Source organism: Lissotriton vulgaris, chromosome 11 (assembly GCF_964263255.1).
Source record: "Lissotriton vulgaris chromosome 11, aLisVul1.2, whole genome shotgun sequence".
In the NCBI taxonomy this organism is placed as follows: Eukaryota; Metazoa; Chordata; class Amphibia; order Caudata; family Salamandridae; genus Lissotriton; species Lissotriton vulgaris.
This window is the reverse complement of record NC_141699.1, coordinates 769,752,108-769,767,877: the sequence shown is the minus strand read 5'-3', so window position 1 is coordinate 769,767,877 and position 15,770 is coordinate 769,752,108. Positions and strand designations below refer to the sequence as shown.

Here is a 15,770-nt window from a genome sequence, read left to right as displayed (position 1 = left end):
AGGGGAATTACACTATGGACAAATTCAGATTTTTTAAATATTTGGGACTGGTCCCATGGCATATTGTGTACATAGTTTTCATTCAAGTCAATATTGTACACACAAACAAAATTGTTTACACCTAGTTTGTCCCACATACTATTTGGCGGGTTAAAGCAAAAATGATTCAATCCAAAGCCCTTAAAAGTATTTATTTGACCTCTAAAACCCTCTTGTTTCTTTATTTGACCTCTTATTTAGTATGTATTGAAGTTTCAAAACAGAGGTAGAAAGCAGAGTATGGCAGACTAACATCTACGAGTAAGACTTCTAAATGTTACACCAACTTTGTATCAGTTGGGCTGAAGTCAAATATTGGAGGGTAAGTGTCACACCAAATTAGACTGAGAATGTGTACAGCTAATTATATTCCATTTATTTTCCGTGGATCAACTTAAATGACTCGAGATTTTTGTTTCACCTTCCAAACATAAATTTACAACAACAAATATTTGTTCAAAATTCAGATAAGCTAACCGAGTCTGAAAAACCAATGGATTAATGTGTTCAAACACCAATTAGGATGAAACTAGCACACAATCCCAGAAGAATATGTTGGACTAGATTAAACAAACTCAGCGTGAAATCAGCCTAACCTAAAACATTAAGGTCACAACCACTTATGTATTTTGAGTTTCATGGACCTAAGGCGAATTAGACCCAACAATAAAATATGAAGGACTGACTTCAAACAATTAAGAAGAAGTACTTTAAGTTTCACAGAAAGTGTAACGGGAAACTACTTACAAAAATATCATGAATTAACTCACTGGTAGCTAATGAAAGACATACTGATATGAAACAACTATCAGTAGTTTACATCAGAACTATGTTTGCTAGAGTTTATAGAAAGTTTGCAATATATCTGCATGCTATTTGTGTGGAATTTATCTTGGGCCAAAATATACTGTGTGATAACTGGGTGGCTGTTACTGCTAGGTTTCATAGTAAATATTCGTAATGGTTTGTCATCCCACCATGAACCTCCAGCCATCAAACTGACAGACAAAATAAACTGCAAAAAAATGAACACAGAATGTTTTCCCTTTATATAAATTAGTTATCAACTATAAAAATAAACTGATAGAAACTCTAAATGCCACATATAGTTCCGACTTAAATAAATCAATTCAACAAAGGAAACAGGAAACAAACTTATTATCACATTTTCACATAAACAACTGAATATACTACTTAGATATTAAATGATCTTCACTTTAAACTCACATGGAATCATGCCGGACTAGTTGGCCATTTTGACGTGCTGCGTTTTCACTCATGGAACGCTCTCGTTTCGATCGCCCCATCGACCGACCCTAAAGGGGAAAACATTCATTTACAAAAGGTACTGCTCTTTAGACAGTTTCCATTATCTATTTTGGAATACTTGTGGCACATAATAAAAACATGAGAATCGATGCCACAGTAATTAAAGGACTTTTATATTAAATATTATGTGTACCATTAATGTTACATAATAAGCAGGCACTGCCTCTTCTATTGCATACAGTTTAGAGGTTTTGAACTTATTCTCCAAATGGAGGCCTTTGAAAAACATACATTTTCGAGAGCAGCTAAATACCCACATTTTTAAAAACTCTAAATTCAATTAGTTATCAAATATACAAGGAGATAAAGAGAATAGATGAAAATATATCAATAGGTAAAATACTGCAGAATAAAATAAAATAAAGATGTAAGGGAATGAAACCTACAGGATTACAAAAAGTAAAAAAAACTTGTAAAAAAACTTGACAACTTTCTAATTCCTTGCTGGCTATATTATTGATAAGCAGGACAGATTTCATCTCCAGTGTTGCAAATAAAACTGGACTGTACTACTTTTTTAGGGCTCGCCTGCGTTGCAGTGCAAAGCGTGCTGCCGCTGGCGAGCCTTATTATCGTTGTCTTCTCTCCCCAAGTGGCACAGACCGGTGCACGAGCAGACACCGGTCTGTGAACGCGCGAGCCGCAGGGAACGCCAATGTGCCCGCTCACGTCTCTTCCAATGGCGCGCTCCAGGCCGACTTGTTTTGCTTGCTTTCAGCGCACTTTCACTTTCGGGACAATCTCGATCGCTTGTTTAAATAGAAGCACGCTGATGGCTTCGGGGGGAAGATATGGGCTACCCGCCCGGTGCTTTTCTTCCTGCTCTCCTACTTTGCTTCGGGTGAGTAGGTTTCTGTGTCAGTCTGTATGTTTGTGAGGTGAGTGGGGCCCGGTATAACAGGGAGTGGACAGGTGGTAGAGGGTGGGGAGTACCCCGATACACTGCCTCGCGTTGCACCCATACCACCTCATACATACCTCTAGTGACTCTGACGGGGCTCGCTCGTGGTGTTTACCACTCTTTACATAAATGTTCCCCTCGTCTCATTACTCCCAGGCCAGCACTTCGAAAGGGTAACTGGGCCGGACACTTATGTTTATAGGAGTACCAGTACCTGTTTGATGATGAGCGCACTCTTCAGGGGATAGAGTGGGAGTACTTCTTTACACAAAGGGGGAGCTTCAGCACTGTTTTATTCTACTTTTTTTTACTACGCATATAGCTGCATTTTACTGTAGAAGGTCTCTGTATAGCGCTCCATTGCACGGATTGTGAGGTCAGAGACCTTCCACAGTAAACGTAAACAAGCAATGGAAGTGTGCGTGCACAAGCAACAGAGGTGTGGGTGCAGCGGCTACACTGCTTTGTTCACCTCGAGGCACATACTCAACTGAGTGTCGGTGACAGATCTCTGTGCCTTCGAAATATAAAATGCACCTATATGTGTGGGGGGGGGGGAATTAAGAGCGTGTTCGGAAACCAGAGCTTGTGCAAGGGGAGGGATGCACTGAATGGAGAGCTGCAGCCTCTACTGGGCTGAGTTTCGCAGCCCTTCCAGTCACGTTCCACGAGGAAAAGAAGACACACTTGGGTGCTCCACGAAGAATGAGAAAGAAATCAGCAAGCACATACACACTTTTACTTCACGTGCTCTTCCTGTGCAAGTTAACCTACCCGCATTTGGCAATCAACATTTCCTATGCATTAATTAGACTCTCCCAAGTATATCTTTATTAACGTTTAATTTGCTCACATGTTGGCAGCCCTGCCTCTCTTGGATACACACGGAGCCTGTTGTGCTCGTAAAACGTGTTCAGCAGGTTTCCGTGGAAGTGATTCTGAATTCTAGCACAGCTTGAGGGGTTGATATTTAATTATGAGTTTTTATTAAAAATATGAAGCATGTGTGGGGAAAGTGAAGGTCTCTGTATAGCGTTCCATTGCACGGGTTATGAGGTCAGAGGCCACATAAATACTTCCAACTGTAAGAAAAACAAATATTTGCAATGCAAATTGGTCTCGCATTTGTGAGATTTAAAGATATTGGTGTTGTATATGACAGTGTTTAACCTACTAAAGGAATGAAAGAGGAAAGGATATGAAAACAGAAAGGAGGTAAATGACATGGAGTAGTAATGATGGAGCCGTTCATTTTTTATTGGGGACAGTGTGCAAAAGCCCACTTATAGATAGAGGATTAGCAACAAGTTGCAACTCCCGAGCTCTTTTGATAGTAAAAGGAAAAAAAATGAAGTATAAAAAACTGTATAGGAAGAGTGGGCAATGGATAAGATGGGGGTTTGATGGAGCACATATACATTGCTGCCAAGCAACGGTTTCCAGTACGCTGGCCTCAACAGATGGACTAAATGTGTTATTCGCAATATATGCGCGCTGTGCTATTTAACTTCTAATGCCCTGCTATGGAAGCAGCGTACTACAACGCACTATGAACCAACTGACACTGTGGTTTTCTGACACAGGTAATGCGGCACAACCAGTTGCCTCTTACAGGCGGAAATCGTAAGATTTTGGAGAGGTGAACCTGCCTTAGAGCACGTCCTGTTACCTTCCCCCAGCAGCAGAATCCGCATGTCCTGCTTTATGGCTCCGGTTTGCCCTCCATTTCCAGCACGGAGGAGCTGAACTCCATAGCTGCCAATGTTTCAGATTGCTATGTGTGACATTTTCATAGTTCCAGTGTATTTATGACACTTTCACACGAGCAAAATCAAACAATGAAGACGAGCAAAGCATACAAATATTAAGAATTACTCCCCTCTGAGCAACAAAAAAACTCTAAGGATATCTTAAAACTGCAAATCACCAGAAATGGATAGACACTAATGAGAGATAGACTGCTTGGCTGCAGTGCTCGGCAACACTGGGCAGGCATGCACAGCAGCTGCTCAGAAGATGATCTCAGCCGCACCCTGCAGATTGTGCGATATTGTTATGTGTGACACTGAAAAGAATTAGACTAACTTATTCTTTTAACTAGCCTTTCTTATAACCCATAGACTGCAGTGCACATCAGAACCCTTTTGACAATAGCTTTCACCAATAGAATCAGTCAAAACTATTGGAGCTGCGCACCTGATCAATGTCCTGCTTACAAGTAGTAATAAACGACTAGGACTCATTGTGCACAAGCTGCCTGCTGATGCCTTTATTGGACCTGCAGCATTCAACAGGACAAACCACAAAAATGTTATTGGCAGGGGGACATCTGGGTGGACTCTACCACAGAGAATGGGCCTCTTCTTTTCTTTGAACAAACATTGTTCGCAATATAAATATTACCAAGCATACTGATGTGTTCATAATTATATTACAAAATCTTTGATGGCAGGAGGTAATTGGATGCTTGTAATCAAACTGGACTGGGGTTAGGACCATCGGGTTAGTGTCCTAATTAGCAATGTAAATGACAATGCCTTTTATTTATGTTTTAAAACCCAAAACATAAATAAAAGGCATTGTCTTTAAAAATCCAATAGCTCACACTCGCGTAAATGATGGGTGAGTGAAGGTGACCTGCACTAGATAGAACGCTGAAGAGTCAAAAGCTTATTTTAAGACGGAAAACTGTAAATAACATCGCCTTTTTATGACCCATGTTTATTATTACCGCCGTGGAGGAAGAGCTGGCTAAAGTAATACAATCTCCCCAGAATCCACTTGGTTTGATGAGATATGGAGTCAGCTACTTGTGTTCTTGTATATAGTTTTATTTTAGGAGAAAGGGCAGGAGTTGGCGAAAACTCCCGAACACAAATCGTGAAAGTCATTATGGAGAAATGCTGTGCAGATGTCGTTTCACAAATCCCTGGTATATTCAATATGAACTTGGTCTTTCAGTCTGCCTGCTTCCTCTCTGTAGCTGCTGACTGCTCTGAATTTAGTTTATCAACAATGGGCTGTTTCTATTTTCTGAGACTGCTTTGTGATCACTTTAGGGCTGCATGCAATTTTTATGACGCTGTTGTTCCTTTTCAGTCACATAACATTAAAGTGATATAATGCAGAGTAAAGTATATCTATGCACACGGCTCGATTGGAAAAAATCTATTTAGTTCCACAATTAAACAGGCAGCTGCTTCACATTGCTAGAGACAGTAGAAGTGACATTGTGCAGCATTTCAAGCCCGATGATATCTCAGGGCTGAGCTCCGTCCTTAGCCTCTCAGTAGCGTTGTTGTTCGCACTAAAGGGCGTAGGGCAGGGAACCAGGTGGAAAGTACTGGAAGTAAACAGGGCTTGCAGAGCACATGTAGCTCCTTTATGACTAAGGTGACCAGATGGCTCCATGTACCCACTGGACAGCACTTTTTCCATTCCTGGTCTTTTCTTTTACATACCTTTGTTATTAGATGTTGTAATACAATTGCCTCAAATAAAATGAACCAAGACTACAACCCCCATAATGCACCGATATGTAGTTTACCCTACTCATAACTCTGCAGATGTAGCAAGTCTAGAAAATAAGTACTAGCCATGGAACACAGATGGCAGACCTGCTAGATCTTCAAGAGTGTGCTATTTTTGAGAAATGTGACAACAATCAAACCTAGTAATTATTAGTTGCCAAAAGGATGAGTTTTGGAAAATCAATCTATATTGAGTAGCCCATGAAATCAAAATGAATTTGGGCTGCGTTTTAGTGATTAGAATTTTGTTGGATTTACTTAAATACTGATTTTTATCTAGCAATATTTTAATCACTTATTTATGTCCGTCGAGTCGTACTCATGAAGTAACAAACTCTAAACTCTGAGGACGAGCCATAAGCAACGCTATGATTTTCAGTTATGAAGACCAGGATGTGCAGTTAAGGCCTCAGAAGTTGTATATGGTGTGTCACAGGCCACTCTAGTCAGATATAACAATGATGTCATATCACAGGTGGAGAAGTGTGGCTCACCGGTTAGAGGAGGCAGACCCAGAAGCAGAGGTCGGCCCGGGACCAGGGTTCAATTCCCGACGCGGCAGGGTTTGGAGCCCAAATGTCCACGGACCTGATAATTCTCGCTTCGGTGCCTACTTAAATCAGGGGTTCACGCTCTGCAACTCTGGGCAATAGCTTGCTCAATCTCCACTACACTAAACCAAAACTGGGTATGGGTTTCCAGACAGTAAGGCCAAACCCTGCCTTAACTATTGATCCAACACAAAATGCCAATACTGTCAGGTGTTTTCTGTACAACTTAATTTATACCAAGCATATGGACAAGACTGTATGCAAGGAAGAATTTATCTCATCAGAATAAATCAATTTCAAATCTGCATTTTATTTGCACAATTCATTAATTTTTCTCGTTTTTGTTCCCTTTTTAAGGAAGCTTTTTGAAGCACATTACAAATACATAATACAAAAAATCATCATGTCAAAACATCACCTATATACCTCATTCATACAAAAAAAGACATTACAATCATACTGTGAACTCATTCAAACTTCTCACACTCAGAAAGGTAAAGAAACACACTTTATGTACAATTATATGCAATATATGGAAGAGAAACCATAGATGTATAATTTCATGTGAATCACTTTGATTTACAGATTTGCTCAATTCTCTTATGGTTTCCACAAAATAAATGTGTTACAAGAAGGGGGGGTCTACGCGTTTCGAACTCCAGATTTAAGGAGTTCTCGTCAGGACCAAAAGCTGTAAATGAAAAAAACAAGGGACCTGTGTTAGTGTGTGGCCTCTTAGTGCATCAACCCACATGGGTTCAACACCCACATCTCTGCCTCTTACCTCTCTAAATGTAGCAGGATGTGCCTCATATATTCCACAGAAATCGCGGAGCGGGACCACCTGTATGGCAATTGAATACATTTACTATAATGGCTTAATCCTGACACAATTCCAATGTAATCACACTCCGTGTCATACTCACTCGATGTTGTCTGTCCTTAGTTCTAAAATGGGAAAGGACAAGGATTCCAATCAGTGATTGTAATTATATCTGGCACTTGAGGCTTTTGCATGCGCATTGCAGCGCTTCTTACCGGTTGAGTTATTGTCAAGCATATCCACCAACGAACTAATAACGGATGCGAAAGGACTATTGGATAAAGTTGATAAGGAAATTAGTGAATTTAAGGACTACACCGTCAATCAAAAAACTAACCAGTTCGAAAAAGATCAAAAAAGTTTCAACATAGAAAAGGTATACCCGTATCTCCAACAAGACTTCTACTCACGGCCAGACTCCAGAAGATACCTACAAGAGAACCAAGGAAGATCATTCCAAAAATACATCACGTTCTCAGACACATCGTCATCAGGGAGCAATAGTGAAGGAGAGAACATAGAACAAAGAAGACCAAATAATAGAAGAGGGTCCTTCCAACAAAATCAACAGGGTCCTTTTTTAGGAAGAGGCCAACCAAAACCACGAGGGAAGCCGAGATACAATCAGCCATGGGAGATGTCAACAAGACGTCACAACTACAAAAATTGACACCGTCACTGATTTTCAACATCTCTAACAAAGTCCTAACTAAGGATGAAGAAAACATATTACAGAAAGGACTCACATTTGTCCCTTCCAAAAGGACTGACTTCGTGAAACTCAAAACAGAAACCATTGAATTTTTTCGCAAAATTAGGCTAAAAACGTATTTCACAGAAAATCCAAGCAATACCAACATGGAAATTACTGGACTCCATAATAAATCTACGTTTTGCCCTCCCAATTACAAAACACCAAAGGAATTACTAACTTTTGAGAGAACTATCCTCTCAGCAATTGGAGAAATGGAGAAAAAGACCCAGTGGATGAAATACAACATCACCAAATCCGAGTCCTTAGCACTCACAGATTTAACAAAAGACACATCGGTAATAATAAAGCAAGCCGACAAGGGAGGATCTATTGTGGTTTGGGACCGCCTATTGTACCAGAAAGAAGTCAAAAAACAACTCGATGACATCAAATGCTACCGCAAATTGTCTAAAGATCCCACAATGGAATTAAAACACCAATTGCATTCCATCATTGATGAAGCCTACCAAAAAGGATTTCTTGGTAAAAAGGAATTTGAATATCTTAAGATAAAACATCCCAGGACTCCACTCTTCTATGTACTCCCGAAAGTACACAAAGACGCTAGCGCACCACCCGGGCGACCCATAGTATCTGGGTGCGAGTCATTGATGGAACCAATTTCTAAATTCGTGGACTTTTTTCTAAAGCTGTTTGTCCCCAAGGTGAAATCCTACATTAAGGACACAACTGATTTCATCAATAGACTACGAGATGTGAAATTTGACAAAGGAAAAGAGTGGTTGGTTACTATGGATATAACATCCTTATATACTCAAATCCCACAAGATGAAGGAATACAGGCATTGAAATACCATTTGGAAACCCGAGAAAAACCGGAACAGGTTCCAACAGATTTCATCATACAACTAGCACAGTTTGCCTTGAAGTACAATTACTTTCTTTTTGATGGTGACTTTTATTTCCAAACAGGAGGCGTAGCTATGGGGTGTCCATTTGCCCCCGAATTAGCTATCCTCTTCATGTCTATCTATGAGGAGAAATTTGTTTACCAAAATAACCCATTCCATCATGCCATTAAACATTGGAGTCGTTTCATGGACGACGTTTTCTTCATTTGGTCTGACACTGAAGAAGAGCTAAAAACGTTCAACCAATGGCTCAACAACAGGACCCAAGAGATCAAATTTAGCCTTTTCTACTCTAGAGAGAAAATCCCATTTTTAGATGTGGAAGTGTACCCTTCGGATGAAGGAGGCTTAATAACCACTCTCTATAAAAAAGAAACAGACCGCAATAGACTGCTACATTTCACCAGCAACCACCCCCGCAGTCTCAAAGAAAATCTACCCTACGGACAATATTTGAGAATTCGGAGGAATTGTCATGACAGACAAGAATACGAGAAACATGCTGACAAACTGACCAACAACTTACTGGAGAGAGGATACCCCAAAAAACTTCTACACCGCTCCAAAAAAAGGGCTTGGTGGACCCCGAGAGAACATCTACTGGAAAAAAAGCCCAAAAAAACACAGGACCGAATAGTCCTAGTAACCACTTACTGCCCAAATTCAAATAAGCTAAAGAAGGTCATAAATAATAATTGGCATCTGGTAAAAAACTTATGCGAAGACCTCAAAAAACCACCACTTTTTGCTTTTAAAAAAGAATCAAATTTGGCTAACAAGCTGGTGAGAGCTGCACTACCTACTAAATCACCCACCAATTTAAGAAGTATGATGGGCCTACCCCCAGTGAAGGGACACCATAAATGTGGAGGATGCAACTGTTGCGACTCGACTGAAGAAGGATCAGTGATCAAACACAATGGATTGTCATGGAAACATGAGCAATTTACGAATTGCAAGACGAAATCCGTAATTTAAGGTATCAAATGCCCTTGTAACCTCCTGTACATCGGGAAAACCAACCAGGAGGTACGCTCTCGTATCCAACAACATAAATCCAGGATAAAAAGGAAGGTACCTAATGCCCCACTTGTCAGTCATTGGCAATTGCAAAATCACGATGAAAATGATGTCCGATGGACGGTTTTACTCAAGGTTGAACAAGATCCTAGAGGCGGTGATGTGGACAGGAAACTGTCCAAACAAGAAGCCTCTCTGATTGTGAGATTTAATACGGCAATTAATGGACTAAATGAACTTTCTGAAATATTTAAACTATAAAATACATCCATTCTGATGTCCCACTGGAAGCTAAATGCAGGCTCCCACCACAAAATGCTCCCAAATGGTGAGACCACCTAACTGAATACACAAGCTGACACACCTTCCAACATAAACAGAGCTTGAAACTAATGACTGCTCAAACTATATGGATTCTCCAAGTGATTTCATCAACAGACACGTAAATCAAGCCATGATATGGGCGAATGGGACCACTCCAAGATGGCGACTTAAACACTAGCTCCAATCATGTGACATTGGAACCAGGAAGTAAATAGACGTCTGCATGTCTCCAACCACCAGACCGGAGGACGGGACCCGACTCGAGCACTCATCGGATTGAAGGTACGAGCTGAAGTACAAACTTTAAACTTTTAAATATTTGAAAAATGCTCTCCTCGCATACAAGATATACTAAATCGCTCCCGCTCTTGACCCTACAGACGCAACGTATCCGCGCCCGATCCAACACTGATGCCGGCCCCCGCGTTGAGATATACCGGTAAGGCGAGGTTAATACAACATGCTTTACTCGCTGAGCGCGAGGTTAATACAACATGCTTCACTCGCTGACACGCTTTGAGGGACACGCACTAAGACTGGTTCGCTTTCCTTCCCTCCCCAGACGCCCCGTGGTAATTGACTAAAACAAAGCTGTTTGAATATATGAGGCACATCCTGCTACATTTAGAGAGGTAAGAGGCAGAGATGTGGGTGTTGAACCCATGTGGGTTGATGCACTAAGAGGCCACACACTAACACAGGTCCCTTGTTTTTTTCATTTACAGCTTTTGGTCCTGACGAGAACTCCTTAAATCTGGAGTTCGAAACGCGTAGACCCCCCCTTCTTGTAACACATTTATTTTGTGGAAACCATAAGAGAATTGAGCAAATCTGTAAATCAAAGTGATTCACATGAAATTATACATCTATGGTTTCTCTTCCATATATTGCATATAATTGTACATAAAGTGTGTTTCTTTACCTTTCTGAGTGTGAGAAGTTTGAATGAGTTAACAGTATGATTGTAATGTCTTTTTTGTATGAATGAGGTATATAGGTGATGTTTTGACATGATGATTTTTTGTATTATGTATTTGTAATGTGCTTCAAAAAGCTTCCTTAAAAAGGGAACAAAAACGAGAAAAATTAATGAATTGTGCAAATAAAATGCAGATTTGAAATTGATTTATTCTGATGAGATAAATTCTTCCTTGCATACAGTCTTGTCCATATGCTTGGTATAAATTAAGTTGTACAGAAAACACCTGACAGTATTGGCATTTTGTGTTGGATCAACAATCTCCACTACGGCCCCCGCGGCGGGATGCCTGGCTTTCACCTTGGGGGTGCCCAGCTGGGCTATCCCACAGGGAAAAACCAGGACGGGTTCCCAAAGCAAGCGCCGAGATACCCTTTGTGGTGATACGTGCGCTATATAAGAAACTTGACATGTGTTTCCCTTGATTTTTCTACAGCAAAAGTAGCAATAATTTCTCAAACCACTGTTCACCTAAAACAGGGCTAACAACTTTACTTTCCAAGCTAGTGCAGTACTTAACTTAGCAACTGTAAGCCATGGCAAATATTATCCTCCAAGTAGATGTCCCCATATTAAGGATCACTAGGTCACTCAATTTGGTGTGAAGGAAATCCCAGTGCCTCTCTACAGTTGCAAACATAAGTACCAAGGCTGCCCCTTCACATGAACACCACAGCCAGTACACATTATCCAGAATTACCAGCTGCTAATGTTCTACATGTGTACAATTCAACATACAGACTAATGGAAGGTACTGGAGGCCCAAACTAGAATGTTTCAACCACCACCAGTTTGACATTCCTATAATTGTCTAGTGGTTGACAGTCTGCCCTGAAGAAAGGCCTGTGATATGCTCGGTACAGCTGTAGAGCGGTAGCATGCTGACCATTATAAGGCTGTGAGGGATGACCCTAATAATAACCTAACCCTCTACAGCTTTTCTCGTTACAACTTTCCAAAAACACTAACACAATGGTTAAACAATCAAAATATCTATATATTTGGCCGTGCAGAAAGAAACCTTCGACATTATCGATAATCTACTCATTTTCCTAGAAAAGATAATCTACAATCTTGCATTACTTCGCAATCTATAGAATTAGGCCTGCACCTGAATATCTTTCAAACTCTCGAGTTATCCCTCCCTCATCAGCTGGTAGTTAATTATAGCACATTCATCTGCGAATACCCTAACTTTGAAAGCTAGGTTACCTGTAGCACATCGAAAGACATCCAGAACGTCTTCTGCTGCTAATACCAAAGGTTCCCAGTAGAGGAAATTAGCAATTTACCTGTAAATCCAGTTCTCCAACATTGGAATCTTTCACATAGGCATGCTTGAATCCTTCCCAATAGTCAGGCTGGGAATTCCCAGTAGATTTAAATAGTAATATTGAAATGGCTATAGACCTGAACAACAGTGTTTGTTTCGTAGTACATCCACCTCATATGAAGTAACCCGAGGTTCAGCCAAGGAGGTGGAAGTGCCAGCTCTCCTACTTCCCCAGAGATCACCATAACGGAGGTTACATAGCACAAAGTGTGAGTAGGGTATAAAATAAGTGAGCCTCTGACAAGGGAGGAGGAAGGGTTGCATGGAAATATATGAAAGATTGCAATGTTGGAGAACTGGAAGTACAGGTGACTTAATTTGTTAAATAATTTTGGATCTTTCACATATTAATATGCTTGATTTAGACTAGTAAGCAGTATACATATAAGAAATATATCAAAAGTGGGAAGTAGCCTCATTTTTACCGAGACCAGTTGCTGGTGACTGCCTGTCCCACTGCTACGTCAGCTTCTGCGTCCAAGTCAACACAGTAGTGCTTTGTGAATGTATGTGTGCTCTTCCAGGAGGTCAGGCACATATCTTGCAAGGGCACACCAGCACATAGTGCTGCAGTGACACAGGATTCTGGTGGAATGGTCCAGTATCATCTCTGGAGTGGATGCTTAGCCTTGGTGTGACAAAAGGCAATGCAGGTTGAGAGCCAATGTGCTATTAACTGCTTGGACAAGGCGCAACTTCTTCCTGGCTGTCCATAAGTGGCGTACTGCTGATCTGACTATGCTTTTTGTTTTAGTAATGCAGGACCCGAGGCAATCTACGCAAGTCTAAGGAATTTAATGATCATTCTACTGGCGTAGATGAATTTGGGAAGAAAGATCATAGAATGACTGTTTAATTCAACTCAAAGTCAGTAGGAATTCAGGGTATGAACCCGGCATAGGTTCTCAGGATGACTTTGTTGTTTGTATACCCGAGAAAAGGTTCCTTGATGGTGAATGCTTGTGTTTCCTCGTCTCTGCTTGCTGATGTTAATGGTTGGAGAAGCTCTGTCTTCAATGAGATTAATTTTAAGTGTGGTTTGTGTATTGATTCAAAGGGAGGTAGCATCAACTAGCTGAAGACAGTATTCAGCTGCAAAGCAGTATTGAGTGTCATATTGGTGTAAATGCCCAGAAAGCCCCCTCTTAAATTGTTTTGAGCTGTTAGGAGTATACAGTAGATAACAATAGATCTGTTCTAGGAGTATACAGTAGATAACAATAGATCTGTTCTTCTGAATCTTCATATTGCAGCTAGATGGACTCTAACTGAATAATATTTGAGTCTGCTCTTGGACGGACCCCACATATATGGTAGAAATTGTTGGGGTTGCACCTGAAGTGGATGAAAATCTTTGCTCTTGTACCAGACACAGACATGCTTCCACTTGAAGTTTAAAGATTTGTAGCTGCAGGATCACACGCTAGTGTTTGGATGTTTCAGCAGTCTTGTGGTAGATCCAATTTGCCAAACTTTAGGTGGTCATATACCATGCTGTCAGGATCAGCAACATGGGGTATGTCTGCAATGTCTGAAAGTGGCCTGGAATGTAATTTCAGAGAAATGGCTGGGTGTGCCAACAGCTGAAGGAGTTTGCTCTAAGAATATGGGCGTGGCTTTGCCACAGCATGGGTACAATGATGCATCTTCATCTTCAACAACGTGGGATCATGGAAAACAGACTGTGAGGATATGGGCATATTATATGGTATGGCTGTATAGCCTTACCATAGAACACGTGCTCAAAAACGGTCTTGGGTCCTGTCAGTCAGGCTTTTTTTTTATATAGCGCACTACTTACCCGGAGGGTCCCAAGGCGCTTCGACCGCTGCGAAACCCTTCCTGGCTTCCCTGAGAGATGGTCCCTTAATGGGTATCTCCAGGGTGAGACCAGGCATCCCCGGCGGTCTGGTGGGGCCGTTAGTGAAGATGAGGCAAGCTAATGCCCAGAGTTGCCGAGTGTGATCGCTGATCAGAGTGGGCACCGAGGCGAGGGAATTATCGAGTCCGCTGACCCTGGTCCAGAAACCTGCCGCGCTGGGAATCGAACCCTGGTCCCGGGCCGTCCTCTGCTCTCGGGTCTGCCGCCTCTAACCAGTGAGCCACACTACTTCACCTTAAGCTCAACACTGGGTATCTATGGCTCTAAGCAGCAAAGTTTGAACAAATGAACTTAGTGTAAAGCATTTAACAGTACTGAACAACGAAATAGGAAAACCGCACAACAAGAAAGAAACACCAATTTATAACAAGCATATTCAATGCAATGGTTTTGCCTTTGTTAAATTTAGAGCTTTTGGCATTGCTCTTGACATTATTTTGATTTATGTTTTTTTTTTTAACATAAATAAATGGCATTGTCATTTACAATGCCACTAGCTTTATCTCTCGCAAATTACACACACAAACACCCACACAGAGCCCCCCCCCCACACACACAAAGACCCCCCACACACACCCACACAGAGCCCCCACACACACAGAGCCCCCCACACACACAGAGCCCCCCCCACACACACACTGCGAGCCCCCCCCCCCCCACACACACACACTGCGAGCCCCCCGCAGGCAACAGAGGCACGAAAACAGGGTCACAAGAAGGCAACAGAGGCACGAAAACAGGGTCACAAGCAAGCAACAGGGTCACAAGCAAGCAACAGAGGCACAAAAACAGGGTCCCAAGCAGGCAACAGAGTCACAAGCAGGCAACAGAGGCACGAAAACAGGGTCACAAGCAGGCAACAGAGTCACAAGCAGGCAACAGAGTCACAAGCAGGCAACAGAGGAACCAAAACAGGGTCACAAGCAGGCAACAGAGGCACTAAAACAGGGTCACAAGCAGGCAACAGAGGCACGTAAAGAGGGCCACAAGCAGGCAACAGAGGAACGAAAACAGGGTCCCAAGCAGGCAACAGAGTCACAAGCAGGCAACAGAGGCACGAAAACAGGGTCACAAGCAGGCAACAGAGTCACAAGCAGGCAACAGAGGCACCAAAACAGGGTCACAAGCAGGCAACAGAGGCACATAAAGAGGGCCACAAGCAGGCAACAGAGGCACGTAAACAGGGTCACAAGCAGGCAACAGAGGCACGAAAACAGGATCACAAGCAGGCAACAGAGGCACGAAAACAGGCAACAGAGGCACGAAAACAGGGTCACAAGCAGGCAACAGGCGGATCACTCATGACAAGCCAACTCTCCCCTTTTTTCCCGAACTATCCACCACTTCTTGTTCTACGCTATTTCAGGCCCCTCATTCTCACGGTCTCTGAACCCCACACTTTTTCCAGTGTTGAGTTGAACATTTCTTCCTCC

The 15,770-nt window shown here is 41.9% G+C and overlaps 1 protein-coding gene across 6 annotated transcripts in view; it reads right to left on the bottom strand.

Annotated features, from left to right (window-relative positions):
* The window catches only part of MFF (mitochondrial fission factor), a 238,205-nt gene that overhangs the window by 114,882 nt on the left and 107,553 nt on the right, over positions 1-15,770 (bottom strand). For all 6 annotated transcript variants that reach the window (XM_086943892.1, XM_086943891.1, XM_086943889.1 and 3 more), the window contains exon 6: positions 1,267-1,355. In XM_086943892.1, coding sequence (XP_086800018.1) covers positions 1,267-1,355 — 89 coding nt within the window. The remainder of the gene's footprint in view (positions 1-1,266; positions 1,356-15,770) is intronic.